The sequence below is a fragment of the Corylus avellana genome, chromosome 5 (assembly GCF_965113065.1).
Source record: "Corylus avellana chromosome 5, dhCorAvel1.hap1.2, whole genome shotgun sequence".
Lineage (NCBI taxonomy): Eukaryota > Viridiplantae > Streptophyta > Magnoliopsida > Fagales > Betulaceae > Corylus > Corylus avellana.
In genome coordinates this window covers 28,887,905-28,901,681 of record NC_142494.1, presented here as the reverse complement: position 1 = coordinate 28,901,681, position 13,777 = coordinate 28,887,905, and the positions used below count along the sequence as shown (strand labels likewise).

The 13,777-nt window shown below is 37.9% G+C and overlaps 2 protein-coding genes, 1 non-coding gene and 1 pseudogene across 3 annotated transcripts; 3 read left to right on the top strand and 1 right to left on the bottom strand.

Annotated features, from left to right (window-relative positions):
* Positions 1–4,375: 4,375 nt before the first annotated feature.
* On the bottom strand, positions 4,376–7,038 carry LOC132180855 (Protein kinase superfamily protein). The gene is made up of 2 exons (XM_059593833.2): positions 5,989–7,038; positions 4,376–5,332 (listed from the first exon to the last, which is right to left on the bottom strand). Exons 1-2 carry the CDS (start codon positions 6,684–6,686, stop codon positions 4,465–4,467), a joined length of 1,566 nt encoding a protein of 521 aa, XP_059449816.2. The 5' UTR covers positions 6,687–7,038; the 3' UTR covers positions 4,376–4,464.
* A 1,106-nt stretch (positions 7,039–8,144) lies between these two features.
* On the top strand, positions 8,145–9,291 carry LOC132180857 (Pathogenesis-related thaumatin superfamily protein). The gene is made up of 2 exons (XM_059593835.2): positions 8,145–8,218; positions 8,438–9,291. The coding sequence occupies exons 1-2, from the start codon at positions 8,152–8,154 to the stop codon at positions 9,133–9,135; spliced, it is 765 nt and encodes a 254-aa protein (XP_059449818.1). The 5' UTR covers positions 8,145–8,151; the 3' UTR covers positions 9,136–9,291.
* A 642-nt stretch (positions 9,292–9,933) lies between these two features.
* Positions 9,934–10,016, top strand: LOC132183496 (small nucleolar RNA Z199). Its single transcript, XR_009440459.2, has one exon. It is a non-coding gene; the product is annotated as a small nucleolar RNA Z199 (small nucleolar RNA).
* A 1,650-nt stretch (positions 10,017–11,666) lies between these two features.
* Positions 11,667–13,351, top strand: LOC132180856 (AAA-ATPase At3g28580 pseudogene; annotated as a pseudogene).
* Positions 13,352–13,777: the final 426 nt, after the last annotated feature.

The window sequence follows — 13,777 nt, the reverse complement described above, 5'->3', positions numbered from 1 at the left end:
ATGCGAACAAGATTCTCCAGTTAATTATATGTGAGGGGTATTTTTGTACTTTTACTTTTTGATGAGACAAAAATACTCCTACAAATTTTTATTATAACTAACTAGATATTATCTAGTTCATTTAAACCGAAGAGAATCCTAATTTAGTATGATATGATTTTTAAAATCATTATTGAATTTTAGATGATTATTATTGAATTTTAATTTATTGATAATTTAAAAAAGTACATCACATTTTAGAAGACTAAAAAAAAATTATAATCCACCTTAGATCATTGGTCTCCTTGAAGTGATGATATATCTTCTTAGACTTCTCCTTATGGGAGCGCCCCCTTAACAGAACATGGGCCTTGCCCAAGTGTGATGCCGAACCATGACCCTTACCTGGTAGTGGTATGGCCAAGACTAGGAGTAGGGACGGTTATTTTCTGTTTCTCGCTTCCTATACTCCTTATGTAATCGTTGGGCCGATACTGGAGTAGAACTACTAACAGGCTTGGGGGCTTCACTTAGGCCCATTAATCCTTCAAACCAATGAACCATACAGAGAATATATTTCTATGTACATCTGATTTTTATTTATTTATTTATTTTCGTTTAATGGATGTATTATGAGGGCATATGCATATTATTATTATTATTATTTGTTTTAGCAAAAAGCGTAGGCCGAGGAGACATATGCATGTAAAATATTAGAGGTTTTTTTTTTTTTTTTTTTTTTAATGTTACTCCGTCACACAATTAATTGAGAGTGGGGCATATGCACACTATTTTGGTGTCCCTTCATGGGTTTTAAAGAGCAGTACTCCCTAATGGCTGTCGGGGTTAACCAAGGAGTTATTGAATACAAAATAAGGGAGTGTATTCTTTTATGAAAGAAAGGATATTAGTGGGCACGGTGCTTCGAAACAGGATCCTTTCCTTTCCATTATGAATTAGAGAATATCTAGTTTAAGGTTATAATTTTTTATCAGAAATCTTATGACTACAAATGAGACACATATCTCACTAATAAAAATAATAATAAAATATTATTTTAAATTAAAAAACAAATTAATAAAAAAAGAAAAGAAAAAAGAAGGGGGGTGGCCAGCCATCCTCATTTTGGGTAGGGGTGGCTTAATGGCCGGCCAGGGGGTGATCGAATCACCTCCAAGAGCCTTGGGGGTGGCTCGACCACCCCCTCTGGGCCAAGGGGTGGCTTCGGCCATTCGAGACCGGCCGGTCTGGGGTGGTTGAAGCCACCCCATGGCCCTTAGGGGTGGTTCGGTCACTCCCAAGAGCCAAGTTAAAAACAAAAAAGAAAAATGGGTTGGCCCTTGGGGGTGGCCAAACCACCCTCAAGGGCCATGGGGTGGCTTCGGCCAACCCCTTCCCTCCTTCTTTTTTCTTTTTTTTTTTTTTAAAAAAATTTTAAAATAAAATTTTATTATTATTTTTATTACTGAGATATGTGTCTCATTTGTGGCCATAACATTTATGAGAAGAAATCATAACCATAAACTAGATATTTATGGACTGGAGAGGATCCTGTTCCCAGTGGTCCTAGTACATGTTCATGAATTTACAGCTTGTTTAAGAGACTTGGAGCCTTCAAGTATAGTGTGCAATTAATTTTAACACGGCTTGAGAACTCGTGTGAATTTAATAATTTAATATCAAATTAGTTGACTAAAATTAAATAATTTAATTTATTTAATTAAATAAGTCGAATTATATATATATAATTTGAACCTACCACCCAACATTTAAATTGATAATTTTTTATAATGCCTGTGGACTTCAAGGTATCATGACATATTGATCCTCAAGACAAAAACTTTCAAGTTCATTATGGGGCTAAATTATATATTCAACATATAAAAATTGCAGTTTGTACCTTTCACTGACTTTTCGGTACGTAATATTGTCACACAATTAAGTTTAGTACTCTCACATAGGTACAGGGCCCATAAAGCCCTAGCATTGCTTCACGTGTTCATATATGTGTAGCTCGTGTCCTTTTCTTGGGTGTTAAATAGCAGTACCAACTTTTATGCCCCTTCAGATTAACCAAGTGGTTATTCGGCTAGCCAAATTAGTTAATTTGGGTAGCCTTAATATAGCAATTTCATCCAAAAAAAAGATGCTGGATTTGTCTCTCCAAATAAGCGAGAGGCTTTGTTGAGTAATACAGTAAGAGCATGTTTGAAATTGTATTTGAGAAATAAAGTTTTTAAATTAAAAAATATTTTTTGATTATTTTTGAGCTTTTTAGACCCTTAAAAGCACTTTCAATTTATTTTACCAAACGTGTATTTTTTCTTCAAACGAATTTTTTTGAGTGTTAAACGCATTTTTAAGTCCTTCAAACGCATACTCAAGCAAGCCCAAAGCCAAAAAAAATAATAAAATAAAAAATAAAATAAAAAGATTTTTTTTTTATTCCTCATTCTCTCCCATCTCAAATGGATGAGTGGTTTTGGAGAGAAAAAAATAAAAATAAAGAAGAAAATAACGATTAAAAGAGTGGGATGTGAGCTTTCAAAAGCGGATAGTTGAAATTAAAAAAGAAAAGGGTTTTTTAACTAAACTTTGGCTAGAGAAAAGGATGCATGATTAGGTCATGGTGCTCCTGGTACACATTAAATGAATTTACAGCTTTATTTTTTTTTAATAATAAGGTTGGGGCGACTAGAGTGGCTATTTTAACTTGTGTGATTATGGTAACACTTGCTCGTTAGGCATTATTTAGAAGAAACTTAGATAATAAGAATCGCAAACACTCTTTCAAGACTAATTGAGCTATAACTTAACACTAACCTCATTGAAGACTCTAGTAACACCTAAGTCAATGAACAAGTCAATAACTTCAAACGCTATCTATTATAAGATTTGAACTTGAGATTTAGCCCCACTAAGACAAATGTTTAAATGAATTTACAGCTTAAATTTCGAGCCTGCAAGAGTTTAATGTAGACCACAGTTTCAAACTTCATGAGAAACAACAACAAAAAAAAAAAATTAAAGTTCAATTTGAGGCCACTATATATTCAATGTACTGAAATTGCAGTCATTTATACCTTTTACAGATAAGTGGAGATAAATTTGGTTTGGTTGGTCTCAGTTCTGTCATGAATTACAACAAAATTATAGTTTTTTATTTATTCACAAAGGCAAGTAGAGGAGATTAATTGTAGCTATTACACTTGAACATGATTATAGTAGCACCCGCATGTTCATGTTGGGAGTCGCACAAAAGAAGCAAGTCCGACTAAGCCATAACAGGACACATCTCCATGAGGATATCAGTGAGACTCAATGCAGCTAATACTAATTAAATTGAAGATTTCTATTTCGAGAGTCGAACTCTCACCTTAATACATGTCCAACTACTTTAAATTTTTTCTTGAGATCATTGAATCGCCACCACTTAAAGTAGAATTACAACTAATTGATAGTGAAAATTATGGATGAAGAGAAATAAAGTACACGGCTAAAGAATTTTGGGAAATCCATCAACTTCATTCCACATACTGCAAAATTAAAATTAATCCTCGTTCATACGTGGCTTTTTTGGGATTTGAATTTTAGTAATTTACTGTTCGAATTGCTAACAATATGAATAATAAATGTGAGAAAACTCCTATAATTCCAACGGTTTAAGTAGAAATATGACAGAACCCATATAAGCCCATTTGTCCAAGTAAAAAGGCGAGTAAATCAATCTCAAGAGAATCTCTTATTTGTTTCGAATTACTAAAAACTTATAGCTACGAAATTTATGGAATTTCTATAGGAGTTAATGGGGACCAAACCTTTGTCATGTTATTAGTCAAGGCTCAGTCATTCTTCGCTAATCAGCATCGTACTGATTTGGATACCCTACCTAGGAAAGAACATATGATTAAAGTTATCATTTTGGTAAAAAGCCTGTAATTGCAGAGGAATAAAGCACTTGTTGGAACAACTCGAGGAGGCAGAATCTCACACTGTTAAAGACCAATGCGACAAGGATACCACATTTTCTCATTTCCAGATGCATCCGGAGCCCCACACCAGAGTGTTAACTTTTTTCTGTGTGTTGTCTGAATCAAATTTTCCTTTACCAAAAGTTCATTTGTGGACAAAGTTTTAGGGAGCCACAGACGGTCACATTTCAGACAAACAGTAATTATGCAAAAAGAGAATCAAAAAAAGGGCTCCACACGAAGAAACTTTTCTGTTAAAAGACTTGCAAAAGTTGGGAGATGAAAAATCATATACAACAAACGTCACATGTTTTTTTTTTTTGGTCCCTTTGTTTCATCATCTATAGGCAATACCACAAAAATTAGAAAGCAAAAGAAAAGAAAGGCAATTATCCCACAACAACATGAATACATTTTTATGAGGAAAATAATATAACCATGTAAGGGAATAAACTAACATTGACAACATGAATACAACAAGCCAACAGTTTCAATCATCTTATCAAAATAAAAATTAAAAAAATTCAAAATCTAAGTAAGGACCTGATGATCTATTTGAGTCAGTTGCACCTTTGTCGTTCGGAGGCGCCGAAGACTTAAATGTGTGGTTCAAAAATGCAAGATCAACTGGTTTTGGAATCTCTGGAGGGTGAGTACCGCGGATGAGAGCCCAATTAACAGTTTCAAAGAAGGGATGCTGTTTGATCTCAGTAGCACCTCTTTTGAACCCTAATCTCTTTTGTGGGTCCTTTACAAGGAGGCCCCGGATCAAGTCTTTAGCAGCAAAGCTGATACTGGATCCGTCTAGAAATTTTAGGGGCTGACCAACAACATTGAATAATGTCTCTCGGTTTCCATTGCCTTTAAATGGTGTCCTCCCATGTAGCAACTCATACAAAAAAATACCAAATGTCCACCAATCAACAGCACTCCCATGACCATCCCCTCTTATTATCTCAGGAGCTAAGTATTCATGGGTTCCAACAAATGACATAGAGCGGGCGCTAGTTGGTTCTGCAATTAGCACAGGAAGTGAATCTGAATTTGCCATTTTTTCACTCCTCACCTTTGTTCTTTTGGAATTGAGAAAACGAGGCTTAAAACAAGAAGGTTGCAAGCAAGAGGGCTCCACACAAACGGGAAGTTTGCAGGCTGGATCAATGCACGACGGCTGAATACAATAAGAAGATATCCGGCAGGATGGCTCTATACTGGACTGAACAAGGGTGGGACTCACATAGCATCTTAATGATAAATCAAAATCAGAGAGCATGATATGGCCATCCTCCCTCACCAATACATTTTCAGGCTTTAAGTCTCTGTACACCACTCCCATCATGTGTAGGTACTCAAGGGCAAGAAGAACTTCAGAAGCATAAAATCTGCAAGTGCAAAAGAAATAATCAGACTTTTGTTTTTTCTTGATGAGCAACAAAGTAATCAGAAATTTCTGCCTAAACTCCATGAGCGCTTAAAATGAAATTAACCAAGCCTAGTTCATCAATCTGAGCTGAGCTGACAATTGAGAACCAAATCTATACCAAACCAATCACCAACCTTCTTAATCTTCTGCAGGGTACCATAGTGAGATGCTAACAAGAAGTACAAACATGATCATCAAGGGGTATTCCAGCTTGAAGGTACCCTTTTCATTCAAATTGTAGTTGGTTTTGTGTTGCTTATTCTAATGCACATTCATTTAACATTGAATGTTCATAAATGAGATCAGATGCAGTTATTTTTAAAACAGACAACAAAAAAGACCTGTCACTACCGTCAGTAGACACATAAATTTCTACTACCCCACAGCTTCAATTATTCAAGATTTACCGTCATAATGCAAGTCACCTCCCTATTTTTTGTTCCTATGGTATAAAAAACTAACGCATAGTATAAACAAGCATCCTTTTTTTTTTTACCTAGTTCCACAAACTTGTATTTTTCACTAACATCTATCCTAATAGGTACTGTAACATCATTACCCAGCATAAATAAAAGTAAATTATACCTGATAAATAATTTTAGTACTACTACTTACTTGGCTGCCTGTTCCGTAAAATGCTTCCCCGGCTGGCGCTGCCGGAGCGTATGAAGATCCCCGCCACTGCAAAACTCCATTAATAAGCAAGAAAACTTTTCGGTCTCGAAATGGGAATAAAGGGTCGGAAGGAAGGGGTGGTCTAACAAACCCAATATGTCCCTCTCAGTCTGAGCTCTCACCAGCTTCTTCCTCCCAGCCAACATGCCCTTATCCATCACCTTCATGGCAAACAAACAACCCATTCCCCTTAACTCCGCCAAATACACACTCCCTATATCCCCACACCCGAGCTTCTTCAAAAGCCTGAAATGTCCTAGCCCCAAGTCCCCATCTTTAGCTTTCACGCATTGTATGGCATCCCATCGTATATCGTTGCCTTTGTGCGGCTTCGACGGGCAAAAGCTCCGAAAGCTGGACTCATTTGCATCGAAGCTGTTAGATTTGCTCGCGTGACTCAAACTTCGTGTGTCGCTTTCCTCATAGTCCACCACGGGTTCGTCATTCTTGTGAGCCTCAGAGGTGCTGGCATTGCTCATATTGCTGCTACTCACACTGTTATCAGACCCAGAAACTGTGCTGCTACAAAGACTGACGCTAACACTGGTATTGAAACTAAGGTCTTGGAGATTGCTAGTGACGGATTCGGTATCATTGTTTTCACTGCGCTGGGCTGGCTTTTCCATGCCTGACTCCATAGGCTTTGAAAGTGTTTGATGAATGTTGCGAAAGAAGGGGATTTTGGGTTATAAATATGGGATGGCGAGGTGAGGTCAAGGTGGGTGGGGATTAGACCGAGGCAGTCAAAGGGAGGGCGAGAGAGACGCGGGCGCGAAGAGAGCTGGGCGTAGGGACCCAAAAGGAGGAGTGAAAAAGGGCATTCAAATTTGAAATAAGAGGAGTGGCCGAGAGTGAGAGACCCAATGAGTGTGAATTGGGTTTTGAGTCCATTGCTCTCTTGCACTGTCCCAGAAAATGTTACAGCTTACAGACAAAACACACAGGATCAGAACAAGAGAGAGAGAGAGAGAAGGAATCCCTGTTTACGAGGACGACAAAAGCCTTTCAGATTTTCTAAACAAACCACGTCTAAAAGTTTAAAACCCCCTCTCCACCCAGCGAACGCCGTTACTCGAGTTTTTGGATTTGTAACTGCAATGAGGTATATTCTGGTGTGAGTTGTTAGGAACTAACTATGCTATTGGCCGTTGATCTTTGTTGATAAGATGAAACCTCAGCCTTTGGATCAAAGTAAATAGTATAGACTATAGAGGAGGTTGATGGTTTTTGCTGAGGAGATGTGTCGTATATTCTTCTAATTTTAGAGCAGGGGAGGGTACAGTCACAGAGGCCCACCTATGGCTATGGTCAATTTATTTTCTCACATGGCAGAGGACATCATCTTAGGAGTTATTTTTAAATCGTACGTTTTAAAATAATAAATTTACGAATAATAATTTATTTATGAACTACAATTTATTATCAGCAAAAGAAGTTTTAAAAAAGCCACGTGCTATAATATAATGCAAATGTCTGACACACCAAAATGGGTTGAACATCGGTGGTTGCTCAAAATAATTTATACGATTTCTACCTAACCCCTTTGAAGTCTTGGAAAAAAATTACAAAAAAGCCGATTAACAAGACAAAGGAACCAAAGAAGACAGAAGAAAAAAGGTGGCACGAATGTTATAGATATTAATGTCGCCTGACTTATTTAGGCCACGTTTGTTTATGTCTTTGTCTTCTGATTTCATTATAAAAACAGTCATAAAAAACTTAAAAATCAAAATATATTAAGAATCATACCATATTCAAAATTTGTTTTTTCTTTAAAAGAAAAAAGAAATTCCATTGATGATAAGCACATGTGATGATGTGATTTACATATGGCTTTTTGTCAGTGTTTTCCCTCTAATAAAGCAATTAGTCATTGTATGCAGGTGCCCGATTTTGAGTGGCACCGCATGCTCTTGATTTTCTTTTAAGCAATTAGCCTGATAATGCTTAATTAGAGCCCAACGCAATCGTGGCACGATCTATCTTGTCTCCAAAGATTCCACATCAAACCTTGAAGTATAATCGAAGGAAAAGTATCACCTTAATCTTCAACTATAAATGCGATTTCCACAACATGTCTTTCACCTGATCATTGCAATCAAAATGAAGTTGCCAGAGCTGGTTGCTGCTTTCTCTGTCTTCCTAGTTTGGCATTTTCAGCTATCTGCAGGTAATTTCATAATACGATGATTAGCATTTGTTCGTTCATAGAAGTAGACCGACAATTTTTTACACAATGGCTTAAACCGCATTAAGGTTGATCTCGCAAACCCAATACGAAATTAGTAGGTTAACGTGGATGGTCTGACCTATTTAATTAAAATAGTCATGTTGAAATTAACCTATATAGTCGCCACTGTGTTTAAAAGGGAGTGATTTTGTATTGCAGGGAATGCAGCAGCAAGTCAAATTGCATTTTACGTGCACAACAAATGCCCCTTTCCCATATGGCCTGCAACAGCATCAAATGTTGGCTACCCGGTGATAGCTGACGGCGGCTTCAACCTCTCCCCGGGCCAGACGCAACGCATTTACGCCCCACTAACATGGAGTGGCAGGATTTGGGCCAGAACAGGCTGCAAATTCACTGCAAATCCCGCCTGCGACACAGGCGATTGCGATGGGCGACTGGCGTGCAAGGGACTTATAGGCACTCCCCCAGCCACACTGGTGGAAATTTCAGCACAGGAAGGCAAGCCAACTTTTTATGATGTGAGCTTGGTTGATGGGTACAACATCCCTGTTTCCGTCTGTTCAAAGCAATTATCACCAAGTTGTATCATCAAAGGGTGCTCGAAAAATGTGAACAGCTTGTGCCCACAAGAGCTCCAGGTCTTGAACAAAAATGGGGAAGTGGTGGCGTGCAAAAGTGGTTGCTTGGCTTTTGATCTCGACAAATTTTGTTGCAGAAATGAGTATGGAAGCCCAGGGAAATGCAAGGCTAGCGTCTACTCAAAGATATTTAAGGATGCTTGTCCTTCTTACTACAGCTTTGCTTTCGACATGCCCCCACCATTGGTGAACTGTTCCTCTAGAGAGTATGTGATAACCTTCTGTCCGTCGGGTAGTGCATACGCATCCACATAGTGTTATTATCTTATGATTGTCTGACATTTATGTCATGGTGACTAAAATAATGGTGTGGTCCGTGAGTGGTTTTTATATTTATAACCCTATTTATAAAGAAACTAGCCTTTTGACTAGTTTTGATAATGTGTATTGGTGCAGGTGAGAAATATACGATAAAACAAATAACTATTATGGGTTTAATAACAATACTCAAAATAATCCATCCCATTGCAAACTGGCTTGTTCATAATCTAGGTGGACCCTTTTTTTTTTTTTTGAAGCGGAATGGTTGTTCGGATTAGTGAGCTCAATCCTCCTCAGGGCGGCTGCAGCCTTAGTTTGGTCAATCTCAAATGTTGCAGAATGCAAACTAAAGTTGTTAAGAAAAAAAACAAAAAAAGTAGCAGAATCAATTGCAAAGCAATGTAGTGTTTTTTCTAAAAAAATAATGAGGAGAATCCTATGTGTATCGTCCACTAGTTTATACCGATTAACGTAATGTGTTTTATTTATATTAATTATTTAAATAAAAAAATCAGTTAAAATAAGCTATATCAATTGAAATGATTATAAAGTAAGCAAGATAAATAATGGGAGGCATGAAACATTGGGCCCGTATATTTCGGGCCTCACTCTTGTTTAATGGCCAGGCCCACGTTGGGCTTTTCTTCTCCAGAAACGTCTTCGATTCCAGGGTTCTGCGTTTTACTTCAGCGGCTCTATAAATGGAACTCTCTGTCTCTCTCTCTCTCTCTGAATATGTGTTTGTGTTTTGAGTTTAGGATCGATTTCTATTGTTTTTGAAGAAGCGGATTACAATCAAGGGATGAGAGAAACTGCAACAATATGATTGGCTACATCCAATGATTTTTTTTTTGGTATTCAAGTCTATGATGATCTACTGTATATATGCTTTGTTAAAAATGGGTCTCGGGTCTAATTCAACTCAAAAGCTAGCTCAAGAGTTAAGGTTTCCCCTCATCTTATAAATGGCTCACCCTCACGTGTGGCGGAACTCGGAAGGACATTCAAGCCACCACGTGCGACAATGGGTGATAGTAGGCCACAGCCATTGGACTAGACTCTGATACCATATTAGAAATGGGTCTTGAACCTAACTCAACTCAAAAGTTAGCTCAAGAGTTGAGGTTTTCCCTTACCTTATAAATGGCCCATCTCCTTAATATCCGGGGACAATGTGGAACTTGAAGCTTTTGGGTTTTCCTATTTATTTATTACTTTTTGTTTAATTTAACCGTGGCCGGTGCACTCTCTGATCTCACTCTGATTTTGTCCATTCTTTCATCATATGTTCTCAAAATTTTAATTTTTGACAATTTTGAGATAAACAGTTAGTTTCAGACTCGTGAAATAGTTTTTGTTTTATTATTTGTTATATTTGCTTTGTGATTATTAATTACATGCCCGAAATGGGGAATATATGCTGTTCCTACTCAGGACATGAGCAGAAATTTCTGGAGAGAAAATATTAGAGCTTTATATATATTTTTTTATTTGCGGGGTTTTCCTTTTTGTTGTGTTCTTTTTTTTTTTTTTTTTTTTCTTCTCTTTGTTCTGCTGTGATGAATTTATGAGTAATTCACATGTCAAAAGAGAACGATAATATCTCAAAGGAGAGCAATAGAAGTTGCAAGCGGGATCAATAATAGTTTTGATATCATGGTTGCCTGGCAAATTGGCAATGGTTTTCTGTTGGTTCAGTTTTTATTTTATTTATTATTGTGAGGAGTTTTCGTCGCTCACGAAATAGAAAAACAACATAATATTTGTAGGGCAGTTATTGGCAGCACGCGGCGTGCGTGGCAAGCCCACGCACACCGTGCCAATTTTTTTTTTTTTTTTTTTTTTTTTAAAATATATTTTATTTTTTGCACGCCAGCGTGCTGTTTTACCCATATTATATTTGTGTCTAGGGTATAGAGTGACGGCTGCTTTTTGTTCCAAGAGTCAAAGTGGGCCACAGAAAGTCTTCTTTTATTCAGAAGGGAGAAGGGCATCTGGTCGGCTAGCAAAAGCAGACGGCAGCCCCAGGCCCACAATGTAGACTGAATTAATTTTCTGCTCACACTAATTTATCATATTAATTAATATAATATATTTTAAATAATGAATATAAATAATATCAGCAGACAGCAATTGAGACATGCGGACTCGGGTTCAAAGTGCTCCAAGGGCCAAGGGGTATTGTTGCGCGCCAAGGATTCGTGTCGCATGACATCAGCGTTTAAAGGTCATGGTACACGTAAGTGAGTGAAAGTGTAGCCACATAGATAACATATTCATACTCCATACTTTACGCACGCAGTAGGAAAGTTCTCTTTAATTTACAGCCTTTACCGAACTTGGGTTGGGCCACCAAAACAAGAACTGTTCAAAGTCAAGATCACGTGAGGACAACAAACCAAGGAGTTTCCAAGAAATGCATACTGACGTAAGCTACCCGGCCTGCACACTATAAGACATGTAAAGCATTCAAGCAATTCTGCATTAATTAGAGGAGAAAAGTGAGCTAGACACAAAGATCAAACATGACACCAAAAGACATGTTTGCTAATCTAGGATCCATCATTGCCAGTTTGATGTTTGCGTGGGCTATGTTTAAGCAGTACTTTCCGTATCAGCTCCAAATGAGCATCGAGAAATACTCTCAAAGAGTGCTCTTGTTCGTTTACCCTTACATCCAAATCAGGTTCAACGAGCTCTCAGGAGAGCGTTTCTTCTCTCGGAGCCAAGCTTACACTGCCATCCAAACCTACCTCAGTTCCAGCTCCTCTACGCATGCAAAGAAGCTCAAGGCCGACATAGCCAAAAACAGCCAGTCTCTTGCTCTTAGCATGGATGACCATGAAGAGGTGGCTGATGAGTTTCAAGGAGTCAAACTCTGGTGGGCTTCTGGGAAAGATATTTCCAAATCACCCTCGTTTTGGAACCTGGAGGAGAAAAGATACTACAAGCTCACTTTCCATAAACGACACAGAGATCTCATTCTCGGGTCATACCTTGATCACGTCCTGAAAGAGGCTAAGGCCATGGAGGTGAGAAACCGCCAAAGAAAGCTTTACACCAACAGCGGGACGAATTGGAGCCACGTCATGTTGAAGCACCCGGCGAAGTTCGAGACAATCGCAATGGATCCTGAGAAGAAGAAAGAAATTATGGACGACCTCATCGCGTTCAGCAAGGGGGAAGAGTTTTATGAAAGAGTTGGAAGGGCTTGGAAGAGAGGTTATCTCCTCTATGGCCCTCCTGGAACAGGCAAGTCCTCCATGATTGCTGCCATGGCTAATCTTTTGGGCTATGACCTTTATGATCTTGAATTGACTTCGGTGAAGAATAACACTGATCTGAGGAAGCTGTTGATGGAAGTGCCAAACAAGTCTATTATTGTGATTGAGGACATTGACTGTTCACTTGATCTCACCGGTCAAAGGAAGACGAAGAAGAAAAAGGAGAAAGATGAAGCAGAAGAAAAGAAGGATCCGAAACAAAAACCGGAAAAAGAAGAGAAGGAAACGGAAGCAAGCCAGGTTACTCTTTCTGGGCTTTTGAATTTTATCGATGGGCTTTGGTCAGCAAGTGGCGGGGAAAGGCTGATTGTCTTCACCACTAATTATGTGGAGAAACTCGATCCAGCACTGGTTCGAGGCGGACGGATGGATAAGCACATTGAATTGTCCTACTGCAGGTTTGAAGCCTTCAAGGGGTTGGCTAAGAATTATCTTCAAATTGAATCTCACCCTTTGTTTGGCAGAATCCGTGAGTTGTTGGAAGAAGCAAATATGTGTCCAGCCGATGTTGCGGAGCATTTGATGCCCAAGCCAACTTCAGGGGATCCAAAATTCTCCTTGGAGAGTCTGATCAAAGGTCTTGAAAAGGCGAAAGAAGAAGCAAGGTTGAAAGCCGAGGAAGAAGCAAGGTTGAAAGCAGAGGAAGAAGCAAAAAAGATTGAACAACCAACCAAAGAAGAAGCAAAAAAGGTTGAACAACCAGCCAAAGCTGTTACCGAAAATGGGGAGGCCAAGCTTCTTGACGCACGTGCGACGGAAAATGGGAATACCAGTAGCTGATAAAAAGAAAAAGACCAAATGAAGGGGCCCATGTTTGACGGAAAAGATTCCAAGCTTTGCAAGTAGTGGGACCAAAAAGGACGGAATATGATCGTGTCTGTTTCGCCCGACAAAATGATTATAGCCTTTCGATTTTATTTTGTGGTATATATATGTGTTTTAAATAATGTGATTGTATATTTACTATATAAATAATTTAAATAATGTAAAATTTAAATATTTTTATATCTGTAATAAAATGTATGTTATTATTATTATTATTCTATCTGTAATAAAATGTAAAATTTACTCGGTTAATGAAATTACTGATTTTAGTCAATAAGTCTGAGAAGGATTAACTTGTTTACATATTACTATTATTTTTGTTTTTGTTTGAAAAGATCATACAAGCAGATAGAACATAATACATGCATGCTATAAAAGCGAATAGTCATCTTCAAAGAGTAGAGAGTAATCTATAATTAGTGACAGATTTCATTATACCACTTCTCGATCAACATTTATTAATAATCAAAATGTTTCAAAACAGCGATATATAGTTAATTGGATATGCATACTTCTATTCATAAACA

What these genes read in the sequence shown, in the direction of transcription:
- LOC132180855 (XM_059593833.2), bottom strand. Translation starts at nt 6,686, where the DNA reads ATGGAGTCAGGCATGGAAAAGCCAGCCCAGCGCAGTGAAAACAATGAT. An exon ending in TTTACGGAACAGGCAGCCAA is followed by an intron (nt 5,333 to 5,988) that starts GTAAGTAGTAGT and finishes TTGCACTTGCAG; the next exon opens with ATTTTATGCTTCTGAAGTTC.
- LOC132180857 (XM_059593835.2), top strand. Translation starts at nt 8,152, where the DNA reads ATGAAGTTGCCAGAGCTGGTTGCTGCTTTCTCTGTCTTCCTAGTTTGG. An exon ending in GCATTTTCAGCTATCTGCAG is followed by an intron (nt 8,219 to 8,437) that starts GTAATTTCATAA and finishes TTTGTATTGCAG; the next exon opens with GGAATGCAGCAGCAAGTCAA.